The 16975-nt window shown below is 35.3% G+C and overlaps 1 protein-coding gene across 2 annotated transcripts in view; it reads left to right on the top strand.

Moving 5' to 3' along the window:
* Positions 1-16975, top strand: part of LOC109534559 (insulin receptor) — an 82243-nt gene that overhangs the window by 46049 nt on the left and 19219 nt on the right. For both annotated transcript variants that reach the window (XM_048670069.1, XM_048670068.1), the window contains exons 2-4: positions 7693-7861; positions 9770-9923; positions 14215-14738. In XM_048670069.1, coding sequence (XP_048526026.1) covers positions 7693-7861; positions 9770-9923; positions 14215-14738 — 847 coding nt within the window. The remainder of the gene's footprint in view (positions 1-7692; positions 7862-9769; positions 9924-14214; positions 14739-16975) is intronic.

Raw genomic sequence — 16975 nt, 5'->3', positions numbered from 1 at the left:
TCTACGTACTGCTTAAATCTGTTTGCTGATTGGCGGCAACACGATATCATGGAAAATTTTCCACTTTTGTTCGTGACACTTTCCAAGCTAAATAATCCTCTTATGACTTTGGCCTCGGAAAGTAGATCACAATTCGCAAGACTCATTATCGCCCATGGCTTAACAAATTTAATCCGGATGCTAGAAAATCGCCGACGATCATGGTTAGAAGATGTTAATGAACATGGACAGAATAATAAATTAATCAGCATTACATTTAACTTTCATATCCGGGTTTCAAATAACGCGACAGAAATAGACGCGTACTGTGCACAACTTCAATACGGCTTAAAGAACTAAAATGTCGTGTTTTTATTTGCTACACTTTATTGGAAAATGCAAATTCGCTCCAACAAATCCGCTTTTCTGACACCCATATTTACTGGGTTCGGGATTTTCGATTCATTTCACTTTTGATTTGTTTTACAAAGTTTAAATTAACATTGAGCGAGTTGCGTGCGAAAACTATTTTAAATCCACAAAAAAAACATGTTTACTTGGATTTGGTGATTTCGAATTGGAAGCAATATGAGGTAATGATTTGCGAACTTCTCAGTGTTGCTGTTTTGCTAAATGGTTGCGCCAATATTTGCGAAATTTCCAACAGCAATTTCAAACATGATTTGTTTTTCACGAATTCGGAGTCCGCATGTGTTATTTTATTACTATTTGGACGCTAAAAATTGAAAGTATAGTGAAAACAATTTTAATCCTTATGCACGGTTCTTGACGATTACAGTTGCTATAATAACAGGCAGTTATAAAATTATAAATGTTTCACAATTGCAAACAAAAAATCACCTCGATCCGAATAGGGCCAACCACCGCTTTATAAGAGTATGTTAACTATCCTCTAATAAAATAAACTTAACACTTCGTCGACTAGCGAAATAATCCCTCAACTCACTTGACGGTTTTTCAATCTAACGATCTCCATATCTATTGCTCATATTGAAAAACATATCAATTAGAGCAATTACTAAAATGTTTCCCCAAAAACACTGTTATTATTGCTGATAGGAGAAGTAAATAAACTGAAATCGCGTTTTGATTACACATTGCACGTGGAGAATTTCGTAAACAACAAGCGTCTTAAATGAAGTAAGTGATGAATATGGCATACAGATTAAATGCACTCCAAGTTGGCGCTTTGAAGTTCGAACACAAAGCTTTAGGTAATAAACTGTTCAAACTGGAAACTGATACGCCCACTTCATTCATTCAGGATCTGGGCATTAATGCCCTGATGGATTTTCCGCTCCTTGCATCCATCGTGTCTAATCTAGTTCTCAAACCGGGATTATCTATAGCGATTTTGAAAGACGGTCGAATGGCAATTCGGGAAATATCGTCGACTTGCATCGAAAAATCACAAAGTCTAATCGAAACTCCATAGTAGAACTCTCTTGGTTATTTTCTCAGTTTTTAAACTTTTAAAACGCCATCGATAAAACTACTCGGGTTTCACATAATATCGTGAGGGTTTGCCAGCAAATCATGGCTAGGTGCTTTTATTTAGTAGATGGAGTCCAATCCATATGTGTTTTGGAACTGTGCATTTATCAATTCTCGGATATCTCGTTGCGTTGAAAGTGATTGTTTCCGATAGCTGATATACACCAAGGGTATCAGGTTATAAGTTTATAAATGGATGTTTATGTCCATGGGGATTATCTCATCAAGATAAATGACCAAAATAAAATTAAACATTTGTTCTTGTACCTATTGACTTTGTGTTATTGATTTGTCGTTTTGTATTTTACAATTGAGAACAATTCTAGTAATATCTAGTAATATAAGCTCGAAATTTCCCCTAAAATATCTCGGTTGTCTAGCTTTCTTTTAGCTAATTTGGAGCACGTAAATCCATTTAGTGTTGAATGAATACATTATTAACGTGCCTAATACAAAATGAAAAATTGCATATCGATCTTATAAACGATGCACGATTGGAATAGCTTCGGTTTCCGAATAGATAGTAGAAGTTTCATTTCTTGTGTCTCATTGATGGCTGTTTTTTTAGCAGGTGCTACTGCTGTATTTATACTATTCTATGCCTGGGAATCGTTGGTGGGGGTAGAGTGGGGCCAACCGGATTCTGCGCGCCGTAACGTCGTTCCTCGAAATCCGCAAATAGGGGTGTTGCCGGTTACATCGAAATTGCAGTAAACATTTAAGATTAGTGTCGAAGTTCAATAGCACAAACACTGCGTTTTTCTACTTCTTCACTTCGGAAAGTTTTCGTTTTTCCACTACTTGATTGTTATAAAATTGTCTTTCAAAATGTTCTGTTGGATTTTAATTCAATTTTTATTGACCTCCATCATTTGAAAAGTCATTAATTTCTGCATGTTTGCCTGTTTTTGTTTGTCTTGTCTAAGTGCAAACTCTCGTTTTTCTTTAGTTTCAGTTCAGTTTTCTGAATATGTATTTTAAGATCTCAATCGAGTTCTTCGCTGTTCTGGCAAAGTAAAAAACATCTGCTTCGTCAAAGGTAATTTCTTGCTGGTAAGACACTATAATTTCGTCTGATTTAATCAAGAAACTTTAATTTTTTTAGTATTCAGGTCTCTAGAGCTGGTTACTTTTATAGGATAACCCCGACTGGAAACGTTTTTTTTTATGGGTTTTTTACGCAACTTTTCTGTTTTATCGGGTCGGAACTGTGACAGAGTTCGTGACGCTCATCAAAATTCTCTACCATTTCAAAAGGCCTAAATAATTGAATAACTTTCAGCTGCTGGAATAGTTCTCGACATGTTTCGATCCGCCAGGAATTCGTGATTAATTATTATATCATTGCATTTGGTACTTTGAAACTATGTACGTGATTTAAACAAGTAATTTGCATGTAATTACTTCGAAAGATCGCTAATTTAATAATAGATAAACATAAACAATCACTTTTGATAGGTAATTTGCGAAATAATGGTTCCTCAAATAACCCGTCTCAGCTTGAGCAGTCATTAATCTTCTTTGGGTAAAACCCAATTGCATTATTTAGATTTAGGTAATGGCTTACGGTTTGAAGCCATACAATTCGGGAATTATCGTTAATTATTGCGAAAACAACTAAGTTCAACTTTAGCAAATTTGTCTGGCCGGAAATAGATATTTGGAGTGAAAATATCAACATTAGCCAGATTGAAATAATAAATGCAGCTTGTTTTTCATCAGGCTAAAATTTGACTGTATTTGTGGAAACTTGACCTGTTTGTTCGTGAGTTTTCCTGTTTGTTTTGCCCTTTATTTTACAGCTAAAGTTTCGAATGTAAAAACTCGAGAGCGGTGAGAAAATATCCGGTATATTAAAATGTAGACTTCGTTGTCTAAATATTTCCTTACTGTTGACTGTGAATATTTTCGTAGTTGGTGATTCGATGTGAGCCAATTACTATATTATTGGACACATTTTCAAGTTGTAATACTGGCAAAAAAATGTTATAAACATATTGTACAGGGTGTTTGAATAGTGTCATGTTTTCTTGGTCAAAGTTTAAGTCGGTTTGCGGGCAATATCGGGTAGCTCAGACACACATAAACATAAATACCTATAGGGTTTCATCGCCCAATGTCTTCTGAGTAATTTAGATTTTTCATCGGCTGTTTAACTGTATATATTTTTTATGGCTCTATTCTTTTATTCTAGTGAACCTATTTCAATAGGTTTTTTGCAATTTGTAACTTATATTATACTGGCTTACCTAAAAACGAAATGCGGCAATGTTCTTTTAAGTGCATCGTTTTATAAACATTTTTGTTTTTCGATTATTATTTTCTCTTAAAAAGTAATAAAATATCAGCATCAAGTAATGTGCTTGCAAAAAACCGAAATCTGTTTTTAAAATGCGGCTAAAAATCTGCGTGCCATTTTAATGAATTGTCCGCGAAAAAATAGGACAAACTCAAATAATTTTTTATAGACCGTCTGAGCGACTAAGCCGCTTTCCAAAAATACATTAAAAATTAAAACAATGAAAAATGCTTGTGAAAATTCTCTTGGTCCCATACAATGTTGCGATAAAAATGTAATTTTATTATGTTTTCTTTAATAAAACACGTTGTTCTATTGTTCCCATTCGAATTTAACATTGATTCAATTCGATCGTTTAAGGTAAATAGATCATTGTCTATTTCCAATAGTTTTAGCTATTTAAAGTTGAGTCAGTCGCGCGATTTGCTGGAAACAGTCCAAGGACGTCACAATTTTTTTTTTTTACTTAATTATGTCAGCTGGACCTGTTCACTGCCTGTTTTGAATAACATCTTGCGTGTTTATGCGATCAATAAATTCACTCATCTCACATATTCTTACTCATACACTCACTAGAAGGAAAATATTCAAAAGCTGCTAATAGTCTTTCAAAAATCTTTAGGACTTTTGTTTGTTTTTTAAATTCTTTAGTGAAGTTATCAATTCCTTTGGTTTTGGAGGAAGAAAGTTTTGGTTAAAACTTGTTGACCCTCTGGTTTTGCTCGTTTCTGGTCAATTGCTTCCTACACATTAAATAATCTCGGTGGTCAAAATCATTGGTTTTTTCTACTTTTAAGGAGCTTTAATTTAAATGTTGAAACTGACTGCTTAAGCTAGACATTTCTATTTAATTTTTTTGTGCACCCAATTGCTAAACTAATTAAACTGACGAGGAAACAAAATCGCCGTCCAAAACTGCTGTAAATCGGCTTTGGCGATTTTTTTTGCTTCTAGTTTTGGTCTTTGCCCGGTATTAAGTGCGAAAAAAAACTTATTAACATTCTCATAATCTGCAATGTAACTTGGTTGAGCAACATTCTCTTTGTGGGCATTTGGAATTTATTAAATATTAATTAAAATTTGAAATAGTAAATGACTAATCTGGTCGAAAAAGTTGCATCAGGTGATGGTTTGCGCAAATAAAAATTATTTGCAATTCCATTTAAATTTGATTGATATACAGAGAGCGGTATTTATTCACATGATGTTGATACCGTTTAAGGTTGAAATAAACAATTCCGTGCAAATTAAGGGCAGAACTGCCCTAAAAATGTAACACTAAGTTTCTGGACTGGGGCGGCTGCTTTAAATAGATTTTCTTTAAAGAAATGGATGGTTTTCGGTAAAAATTCAGATTATGAACTTTTAAAATAAGAGAACAATTTAAATCTTATTGCGCTGAAATTTGTCGGTCTATTGTCCTTAGATTAAAAACTAAAAAATTAGAAAGCGTCAAGATGATTTGTTCTTTTCTGGAAATTTGAAGCTTGAAGCGCTCGTATAGCTTTTCGCCCCGAAGAACAAGTGGAGGTTGTTTGTCAAGAGGTCATTTCAAGTCTGCAATATTTGCAAATAATTTGGCATTAACAGAGCTTTGTAGGTATTTTACAAATTCTAAAATTCCATCGGGAATTTCCTAAAAAACACGAATATTGCTTGAAATAAATCTCCCGAAAACTGAGAACGGTTCAAGTGTAATAGACTTGTCGTATTCCGGGCCTCTTTGTGCTCTTCACTGGAATTTCGGTTGGAGATGGAAATAATGTTAAATGAGAAAAACAAGTCGTTTACGTTTACCTGCATACAATCTATAAATAGACGTTTTATTTTTGAAAATTTTAAATGCTGTGGTAATTATTTGATAATGGTTAAAAAGCATTAAATAATGACAAGACAAACAGAGGTTTCTTTTAAATACAAATATATACATATAATATAATATATTCCGGTTTTACGGCCGTACATAAGGTGCCCATTTCGCATTAGAACAAATTCATAATAATTTTTGCTTGCCGAAGATTCATACAATGAAGAAAAACGAAAAAGACCGTCACTTCATTCTTAAAGGGTCATCAGGCCGAAGTGCAAAACGCAAATATTCTGATGGACTATTACCCTCAAATGCCATCGATTGCTGTGTAACTACCAAATAATATGATTTATGCACTAACGATTTTCTACAACTGAACATGCTTATTACATTGCGAGGTAATTGGCGTTGACTTTGAAACTAACGTGTTTATCGGTTTAATGACCACCTGCTTTTTATCAATTACATCACCAATTTTTGCATTGTTACCTACCAGCAAACACATAAGTTTCCATATGAAAGAGCAAACAATTTTAGCAAACAATGGTCGGTCGTTGCGCTGATGCATATTGCAACAATTTTTTAACCACTGCAATTAGGCAAAAGCGCACCAATAAAATCGAAAGGAAATGGAGGCAAATAGCCAACGTATAGTTTCGGATGGAAATAGACTTGCTCAACCATGCAGGCGAATTTTCAAGGCAAAAGTTCGATCTTGTTTGGAAATATCGTTTAAGCGAGAATAGTACTCAGACTGGCAACTTTCAAGTTGTAATTCGGATTTTTATGGTTTTAGTAATACTTTGTAGTTTCACGCTATAAAGGCTACATAGTTGCAATAAGAGCAACTGTAAGCCTCCAGGGTGGTTGAAAAATGGACTTTATATCTCTGGATTTGTTTTAAGTGCACTTTTAATGCCGTTCTAAAGCCATTTGCAAACGGAATTTCTAATTTCGTTTTTCGCAAACATCTCAGTTTTTTCGCAGAATAACATTTTTATAATTTTGCCTGAACTCCCTACATAAGCCCAGTTTTTGTTGAAAACACCCGGTATTTGTTGAATTAACAATTTTTACAATTTTATGGTATGATTTTAGATTTCGAGTTAAAAATTCCTTGAATTTTGCTGTATTTTTAAGTTTATTTTGTCTGATCCAGAGTTATGTGGCTAACACCACAGACAAACAAGTTATTTGAAAATTGGCGATTCCAACAATTTGATTGAGTCAAAAAAAAAACACTGACTATAAATGGAATTTTGAATCACTGTTTCTAATTCCTCTCGAGTTAAAACTAAATCTTCAATTAGATACAAGCAGAAGGAAAACTTTATTTCAAAAAAATCCTGAGTCGTAAACTGCAAAAACTCAAACCCAAATTTTTAGACTACTTAATAGAGATAACTTGCTACGTTAATGTAGGAAAGTCTCAGTTAACTTTTTTCACAAAAAATGTTCGCGTTTTTTCACACATCTACAAGCCAAGCTGCAATTAGACACAAGCGCATGGGACATTCCATTTTCAAAAAATCTTGATTATGGAAACAAAGAAGCTGAAAATGTGCCTTTTATCCCGTTTAATAGAGAATATTCAGATCTAAAAGCTCTGAAAGATTCAGTCATTTCGCAATTTCGTCTGAAGAATCGGCCAATAGACACAAGCCTAGTGAAACTTTATTTTCAACAAATCCTAAGTTGAAAACTGGAAAATCTCAAACCCTGATTTTTAGACCAATTAATAGAGACCTGGCACTTACAAGTGGGAAAGTCTTATTTAACTAAAAAATTTCCGCAATTTTTCACCAAGTTTTTCATCGACAAGTGAAGCCGCACTAGACACGCATACCATTTTCAAAAGTTCCGTATTTAGAGAGCAAAAAAGCTGAAAAATTGGTTATTATCTCTTTGCCACACTCTTCCTTAAAAACGTTAGCTGAAAAGCAACTAACCACAATAGCCACAAAAGAATAGTCTATCGGACTTAAATCTGGCAGTTGTGATGGTCAGTTAATGGGATTGCAAAATCTAATTAATAGAGACATTATCATTGTTTTCAATGCACAACTAACCATAGTTTCTTTCGTTTCAGATTGGTACGAGTAAACTGACTTACATAGCCAGAGGGTACGTTAAAGTTGGGAAAACTCCCAAATTATGCTATGCGGACACCATTAAATGGAACGCAATCGGACCAAATAGTTTAGCCCACATTCAGCTTTACAGAAATGACTGTCTTCCGTGTGCCCAAGAATGCGGTGGTGAGTAAATTTCAAATTATGATATGGATATTATTGGATTATAATGACTTCCAGAATGAGTGCTTTATTAATCGTTAAATGACTCCTAATTATTTCATTAAAATGTTAATAAGCTTCTGAGGTTTTAAAAACCAGCGTGCAAAGCATCAACCGCAATTTAATTAATTTCTGTATTAATTGCAACGACCTTTGAATCTAATACTAAAGCAGGATTGAACATCAATTATTTAACGAACATTAGAAAACTAAGGAGTATTCACAATTCCACTGTGCATGATACACATTTTGTTATTTTTCAAAGTGCCAGATCTGTAGCTCCTATACGCCTTCTAACCGGTTTGAAGTATTTTTATATGGCCTCATTTCTCAAAATCTGTTGTGCGCAATGTGGCAATTGGTTTTGTTGATTTGTGTCGCGTAATTAATTCCTGTTTCGTATGGAGCCTAAGATTAGACGCTGAGAAAGTCTCATTAAGTGAGCCCGAAATAAACGACGTTGAATAGCATCGTAATCAGGAAACAATTTTTAGGAAACCCGGTGTTTTAAGGAATCAGTTTTGCTTTGGTTTTGCAAAACTTTCGTGATAAAACACGAATTTTTATTTGACTCTCTGTGGAGTAAAGGGGGTCCAAATTACTTAACATTTAAGTCACTTCAAATTGAAAATTTTATTGGCAGGAAAGCAAAGCTCGGACTTTGTTCAAGCAAATGAAAAACTGGACCGAATTTAGAAGCGTTTTAAAACTGAATTAAGCGTTGACTTAAATTGGAACAACGAGGGAAGACAGCACGCAGCAGACAGACGTAATTTCACTAGCAGGCTTCTTTGTTACTTTTTTATTGGTTGACATGAACAGAATTGAGGATCAGTTAACCATGACTCTTATTAGTTACCCCAAATTCTACATACTGGATCTTTTTGAAACCTTGAAACATTTGATATCCGGCGAGGTTCAGAAGACGGAAAGGTCCGTCAGGCAATCCGTTTAAAATAAAAATAAAATCCTTGATATATATGTAGATTTGCACGTGATCAAAAACCATTTAAACAGTTGATATATATAAATATATATAAATAATCTTTATTTCCTACAGAAAAAAGATACCGACCCAATCGGTCTTTCTGTCCTTGTTTAGTACATATGTGTCTTAGCCTAGCTTATTCTAAAATTAATTCCTATTCCTAACACTCGTATAAATTAATCAGCGATACAAAAAAGTTTTAAAAAATTCTTGGCTTACAGAACAAACAGGTCTTAGTCGTTAGTTCAATTGCGTTTGTAGATGTTCTCGTAAAGTATCTGTAGGGGTACGAAAGCGGGAGGGTTTTGTCTGTCTTGTTAGGCAAAGGGGATTCAGTATGGTCCAGTTGTGGGGGTTGTTTGTCCATTTTGTCTGTAAGTGTATTAGTCTTTCCGAAATTTTTGTCATGTTTGAGCGTTCGTATAGTAGTTGGTTGGAAGGGTTGTGCAGTCGGTTTTGGGTCTTATTCGTGTTATTAGTCTTAGTGCAATTTGTTCTGTTGTTTGTACGTACCGTTTTGTCCTTTCTGTTCCGTTGGCCATGAGTATATGTCCGTAGTCCAAGAGGGGTCTGCAGATCGCTTTGTATATTTTTGTCGCGATATTTGTACTAATTCCTTTGTTCTTGTATGTTAGTGATCGAAAGTGTTTTGTTCTTTTTATCATTTCTGTTCTGATGTTTCGTGTGTGTTTAGTGAATTTCAGTTTATGGTCGATTGTTAAACATTCAACTTTTGAACGAACTTCGTGCGAAGTAACAGTTGAAGAAACTACATCTATTCTGTTTGATCAACTGCACATTTTCACAAGAAAACTTTAATTTTTAACATTGAAACTGTCCACATTAGTATAGCCTGCTTATTAACCTCTGCCTACTTCTTCCAGGTTACTGTTGGAACCAAGACACATGTCAGATTTTCAGTGATGACTGCCATGCAGAGTGTTTGGGTTGTACCAAACCCGCCTCAAATGAGCATTGCGAAGTCTGCAAAAACTTCGATAATGACGGAGTATGTGTAGCCGAGTGTCCGGAAAATAGGTAAGTGTTCACCTGATCTATTGTTTTCATTTTTCCATATTGTGTAAAGCCCACTTTGCCTATTACCACTCTGGATTAAACAGTTCCAGCTTCAAGCTCCTTTAGAAACACTAAGAATTTAGACATGTGTTCAATTTATAAATGCAGTCATTGGATTCGCCCTAATTTCCTTCTAGCATGTCAAAATGGAATAGGAAAACCTCCTCTCAGTGTAGTTTCCGTCAGTCACTTTGTTTTATCTGTAGAATTATTTTAAGTCCATGAGCCACGCTACTAAGTGCATCATTAGTGCGACACGTCCAAGAAATCAACCCAAGAAAATTCAATTAAATTAATCATATAATGGGAAAAGGTTTTTACGGAAATTTCTAATGATTGATTCAAGATATATTATAATTGGTAAAAGATACTCGAGTGGTTTCAGTCTTAAATATGGTAAAAATCATCTTATAGTCATGAATGAAAGGAATTTATTCATGAACATATTAAGTTGCAAAGGACAAAAATAATAAATACTGATTAAAGTCATGATGTAGTCGACAAAATAAATGAATTCATTAAGTAATTAACATGAAAAAATAATACAATAAACCACAACATCAATAGTTTAGAATGCTTTAACGACGTCGTTTATTCAGTAGGTTACAAAACGTTGATTGCATTTTGGATAAAAGTTTGGAGGCGCAGCTTAAGGTTAGTTCAACGAAAACAATAAGCTTGAAAAGTTGTTATTTGGGAATTGGGACCAATAATTATATTTTGTAACTTTGTGCTCGTAACAAAGTTATACAGGGTGAGTCACCTTATGGACACGAGAGCAGGGGCGTGTAGAAAACTTCAAAACAAATCTAGTTTCCATTTATGTTTTTTTTCTCCGACCCACGGTTAACGAGATAGAGGGTGGTAAAGTTTAAAAAAAAATTGGGTATTTTCTCTTCAACTCTTACAGTTTATGAGATATGTTGCTCAAATTTTTAACGTAGGCTAATGTTTAGACCCTTTACCCGTAGGTAAGGCGACTGGGTCTGACAATCTACAGGGTGTTTTTTTTTCTAGAGGCATACCCCCTTTTACCCCCCGACATTTTTTGTGGTGCGCCAATGACTCGGGCCGAACACATTTTTCTATTTGCTGTTCGATTTAAGAATTTTCTGATCTCTTGCAGTTTTTTCGTATCTGTCTTCGTTTTCGAGTTATTTGCACAAATATAAGTTCATGTAGGGTTTCTGGGTGATTTTCTATTTTCTATTTTAAAATTTATAATTTTTGTACTTTAATTTAATTTACAATAGTTGAGGTTGATGGCCTGTAAGATAATCCAAAAATGCACAATAATGTAACGAATATTTCAATTTATTACGAAATTAATTTCTTTCGCCAAAAAATGCTAACAATAGGACGCAAAATTCATGGAAAATCACCCAAGAACCCTACATGGACTTATATTTGTGCAAATAACTCGAAAACGAAGACAATTACGAAAACACTGCAAGATATCTGAAAATTCTTAAATTGAACAACAAATTCAACAATTCGTTCGGTCGAAGTCATTGGCACACCGCAAAAAAGTTCGGGGGGATAAAAGAGGGTATGCCTCTAGAAAAAAGAACACCCTGTAGATTTTCACAACCAGTCGCCTTACATACGGATAAAGTGTCTAACCATTAGCCTACGTTAAAAATGTAAGCAAAATATCTCATAAACTGTAGGAGCTAAAGAGAAAATACCAGATTTTTTTGGAAACGTTAACACCTTGTATCTCGTTAACCATGGGCCTGAGGAAAAAACTGAAATTGAAACTCGACTTGTTTTGAGGTCCTCTACACGCCTCTGCTCTGTGTCTGTAATGAATCACCCTGTATAACTTTGTTACGAGTACAAAGTTAAAAAATATAATTTTTGGACCCAATTCGCAAATAACAGTTTTTCAAGCTTATTGTTTTTTGTTTGTGTGTGTTAACTATCTTTAAGCTGCGCCTCCAGACTTTTAGCCAAAATGCAATCAACTGTTTGTAACCTACTGAATAAATTACGTAATGAATTAATTTATTTTGTCGATTACATCATGACTTTAATCACTATTTATTATTTTCGTCCTTTGTACCTTATGACCACTTCTTAAGCTGGTGTGTCCTTTTTTAAATCTTTCATTTAATATTTATAAATACATTCCTTTCATTGATGACTATTAGATGATTTTTACCATATTTCAGATTGCAACCAACCCTGCTCTGTGTCCATAAGGTTGTGAATCACCCTGTATTTTGTTTTATATCAAATTACAGGTGTTTGCTTTGGGATCTGGTAAAACGTAAGAGATGCGTAGTAAAAAGGTGTTTTAAAATTTGAAAACGTTTGACTACTTTTGGAAATATTCCTAGAAACCCGAAGTTTGCCAAAATGAGTCTTACGCAGCTCGTAAAACCTTTAGAAAACGTGTGTAGAAAACGAACAGATGTCTGAAAATAATTGCCACTTTATTAGATACCTTTTACTCTTTGCAAGATTATACTATCAAATCTTAATCTTTCATTTTCGAACCAACTTTATTACGAACTTTTATGCCGATTTAGTGCTCTCTTCAGGTCAGACGTAAGATATCCACAAGAATACGTGAGTTATTTCGTTTTAAAACGGGCAATAAACAGCAACGAGAAAAGCCAGACGTATTCGGAGCATCAATTCAAACGACCTTGCTTGATGCGAAATAACCAGAAGGGTGAATAGACATTGGGGAAACGACACAACAATGGATTTTTTCCTTCTGGGGTCGTGTAAAAAATGTTCTCTTTTATCTTCTTTGAGGCTCATATAAAAATGTTTGATACATTTTCAAGCTCCTTGTTTCGATGTTTACGAACTGTATCTATTTGTGGTTATTTATTCATATTCTATTAGGCAAAGTCAATTTATTTGCGTTATTTATCAATGGTCAAGCAATACAGGGTTTTAGGCAAATTTGTCTTAGCCGAAAGTTGAAAGATTTCGAGGTACTGGATGTCAAAGTTTTGCTATTTTTGCTGCTTCAGGTCTACGAAATGAAATTATCCATTGCTTGTGAATGAAACTCAAATTGGATCTCTAAAAACAAGAAATATTCTACTCAAATTTGCAATAAACAGAACGTACCATACAATATGTATTTATCTAGAGAGGATAACAAATATTTTAAACTACTTTTTAGACTCATTAAAGTCTTCGAACATAATTATTTCCTAATATTTCTTCAAGCTGATCTCCTCTGACTTTATTTAATTTCGATTCCTCGGTCTAGAAAATGCCAACATTTGTTGGTGGTTTTTCGAAGCCACCAACAAATGGTTTGTTGGTTGAAAAACAACGAAAATTTCATTTCGACTTTGACCTGTACCTCGGGAACTATTAACTGTAGGATCAAACAACTTTTGAATAATCTCCAATTTTTTTGAAACCTTGTATTATTTGAAACTTCTACTTCACTGTTTAGCAAACATACAAAAATAAAGCTTATTAAGGCGTTCAAAAATAAACTGTCTCTTGTAATTCGTGTTTCCTTTGCCAAAACTTAAAGCAATATAATAAACTGAAAACGTGACACCCAATAAAAATTTCATTGGGACAACAGTCGATCTGATCAAAACCTGTTGTGAAATCCTCAGATTTGCCGGAAGGAACGTTAATAATCCCCTGTAGCGGTCCGAAATCGTTGTTTTAGAGTGGCAAGTCCTCGTTCGTTTCAGAAATATTGGAAAAGCAATTGGGAAGTAACTTAAATTGCGGGTTTTATTGAAAACTATATTGGTAGCGAATCGCACTACTACACCATCAAATAGTGGGAAATTTTCTATAACCTTGGATGCACAACTGAAATGAGCAATAAAATATTTACGACCTATTGTAAAATGTGTTTTAAGCGTTTTGGCTTCCATAACGTTTCCCAGGACAGGACTTAGATTTGAGCCATAATGCCATTAAAACATATCTAGTGTGTTCTGGAATATCTTTGTTTTTATTATGGGGTAAAACGAAAACAATGATGCTTATTAATCCCTCTGAGTGAAAGTTTGTTCGTTTTTGTTCAGCTCTCAGATTGAACATTTTTCTACCCATTTTCCTGGGAATCTTAACTCTGGATAGTTTTAGTTGCAACTACAACCGGGTTTTTAATGTTCTTGCAAATCCAACAGATGAGAATTGAAACGACAGCAAATAATTTCACTAATCCATATTATTTCTCTGAAAATTTCTGGCTATTGTTCAAGCACAGACATTGATATTTTTTGTTATTTACTTGTAATTCTCTTTGTTCCAGATATATTTTACAAATCTTAGGCAAATGTATATCGGAAAAAGAGTGCCATAGCCGCAACATCCGCAACAACAGTCCGGGTGCAAATCAAGGCGTTTGGTTCATCTACAAAGGTGAATGTCGCAACACCTGTCCCGAAGAAACGGAATTCAACGAAACCTTGCAAAACTGCGTACCATGTTTCAATGAATGTTACAAATCATGCGAAGGTGCCGAGTTGGTCAATAGTCTGACCATCGAGGACATGCGAGGATGTACGCACATTAATGGATCGCTTTCAATCCTATCGCTTAAGAATAATTATGACCGTGATGATCTGTTTACCTCCTTAAAATCCGTACGGTACATTAGAGACTATTTGAAAATATCCAGATGCGATGTGATCAACGATCTGCAATTCCTGCCAAACCTGCGTGAAATTGGAGGAATGAATTTGTTCGCCAATAAATCCCTGTTGGCTCACGACAACAGGAATCTGAAAAAGCTGTGGGATCTCAATGCGAATTTTACGTTGCAAATTAAACATGGTAAGTAGTATTGAACTAAAGTTCCAAGATTAGAAGATGTAATAACTTTCTAAGAGCTCCGAAGCTACTACTCGTATCTCAGCCTGTAATTGGCTACTAATGCAACTTCGGGATCATAGACATTAAGGGATGCAAAATCAATGTTGCTCAAAAACAGATTGGGATGTATGAACGACTAGCTTCGTCTAGCTATTAATGTCATTGCAATAAGGGAATCTACAATAGTCGTTTAATCAATGCAGTTTCTTTACTATCGCGTACCGCGTTGGCTGTAAAAAGCGTTTAAAACTGACCGGTTATTTGGTCGGATGTTAGGTAGCAGTAACACGGGTCTGCAACAAAATCCTCCTTCAAAAAATTATGACATAAATATAAAGATTTTGATGCGCTGATTTTTTGTATCACGTCTAAATTTTTCGACATGATTTTTTTGTCAAAATATCATGAATTTACCTTTTTATTCGGTTTATGCGTTAATATTGTACTGATTTTGCCTGAGGACCTTCAGGTATTTCAACTGCCGAATTCGGTGATTTGGAGGTGGACGAAGCCACACAAGATTCCTCAATGCTTGCCAACAAAGGCGTTTCTTCTTCTATAACATCCTTTGCAGCCCCTGCAGATGAAACTTCCTGATTGTTCTTGCCAAGTTCTGTGGCATTACTGGATCCTTCTGGAATGTTATCTTCATAGGCCTGAGAATTATCATCCATTGTACTTGGGTCTGGCTCGCCTCTATTAACCGGAGTGGCAGTAGAAGCGATGGGAGTATTGTTTTCTGCGATTTCCTCAAGTTTTACAGTGCTCTGTTGTAACGAGGTATTGCTGTCAACCACTGCGGTTGCACATGCAGCATCTTCGCCGGTTTTGTCATTTCCCACAATTTCTTCAATATTAGTGTCCTCAGCAATGAATTCTGCCGGCAAATTAGAGATATGTTGCACATCTTGCTCGTTTGGAGCACTGTTATCCATAGTCATCACATTTTCCACCATGAAACTATCGTAAGTGGCTTGAGAGTTATCAGTAATGCTTGCAACCGCCATTCTGATGTCTTCCATTTCCCTAATTTAATTTTCGCTTAACCGTCGGTGCTCTCTGGTGGTGTCAATAACAGATTCGTTCTGTAATGACGCCCCTGCTAAAAGAGTCTCCAAATTCGATGCAGCGTTTATGGATTCTACATCAGGCTGAGCTTCCGCTGGCGCATTTTCTTCTATCGGCAATTCCGGGTCGGAAAATTGCTCAACTTCAGTAGCGATGTTAATTAAATTGGCGCCTTCATCTAATGCTGGCAAATCATGTACGGGTTCATCGCTAGTTGGCCCATTGCACTCAGAATCAGATGATTCTTCATTCAAACAAACTACTTTTTCTAAGTCCGGTTCCACAGTTTTCTTTCTGAGCATTATTTCGGGTTTAGTTTTCGCTAATTCAAGCAGATTTTGCGCATTTTTAGTTTTATCAGCAACCGACAATTCTTCAGTCTTCACAATAATCGCTTCGTCCGTAATCATCTTGTATGATGGGAGTTCTTCAGCATGTTCGTCCTGTGATTCCGAAATTGCTATACTTTCCGTCTTTACCACTTCCTTCACTTTCGCCGCTGTTAATGTCTCTTCCACAGAGTAGACTTCTTTCGCCACTTGAGAGTTTTCCTCTGGTGAAACAGTTACTTTTGATAGTATAATACCTAGTAAGTTTTCACAAGAGTTATCAGTTTTAGCCACATCATCTCCTTCAGAGACAAGTGAATCAGTTATTTCCCCATCTAAGGACAGTTTCTGATCAGAATTAGCCACTTCGGGCTCCACCGGAATTTCGTCTAAATGCTCCTGAGCAACTTGTTCATTCGTGATCTCGACAATACCATCTTCTCGATCAACTTTCGGCTCTTGAACGACTGGATTTTCATCTTCTGGCTTTTCCACCACTGCAGAAATGTCCACGATTTCAGTGTGTTCCAAATCATCAGTCACTTCCCCGATGTTCTTTAGTTGGCCTTCAACGGTTGTTTTCAGGTCTTCAAATTTCTTAGCGTTTTCGTCCATTTTATCTCTCATTTCGTTCATCACTTTCTTACTGTCGGCCATTTCATCCAGCATTTCTTTGTTGTTGTCATTCATTTTGTCCATTTTTTCACTCATCTGCATGAGCAGTGCAATCAAACTGGGGTTCTCCATTGCAGGGTCTTCCTTCTTTGATTTACTTCTTGTTTCCATCAAAATTCAACTTGG

Source organism: Dendroctonus ponderosae, unplaced genomic scaffold, assembly GCF_020466585.1.
Source record: "Dendroctonus ponderosae isolate FM_Combo_2020 unplaced genomic scaffold, Dpon_F_20191213v2 Dpon_F_20191213_1, whole genome shotgun sequence".
In the NCBI taxonomy this organism is placed as follows: Eukaryota; Metazoa; Arthropoda; class Insecta; order Coleoptera; family Curculionidae; genus Dendroctonus; species Dendroctonus ponderosae.
The sequence above is the reverse complement of the archived record's forward strand: the minus strand, read 5'-3'. Positions and strand labels throughout refer to the sequence as shown.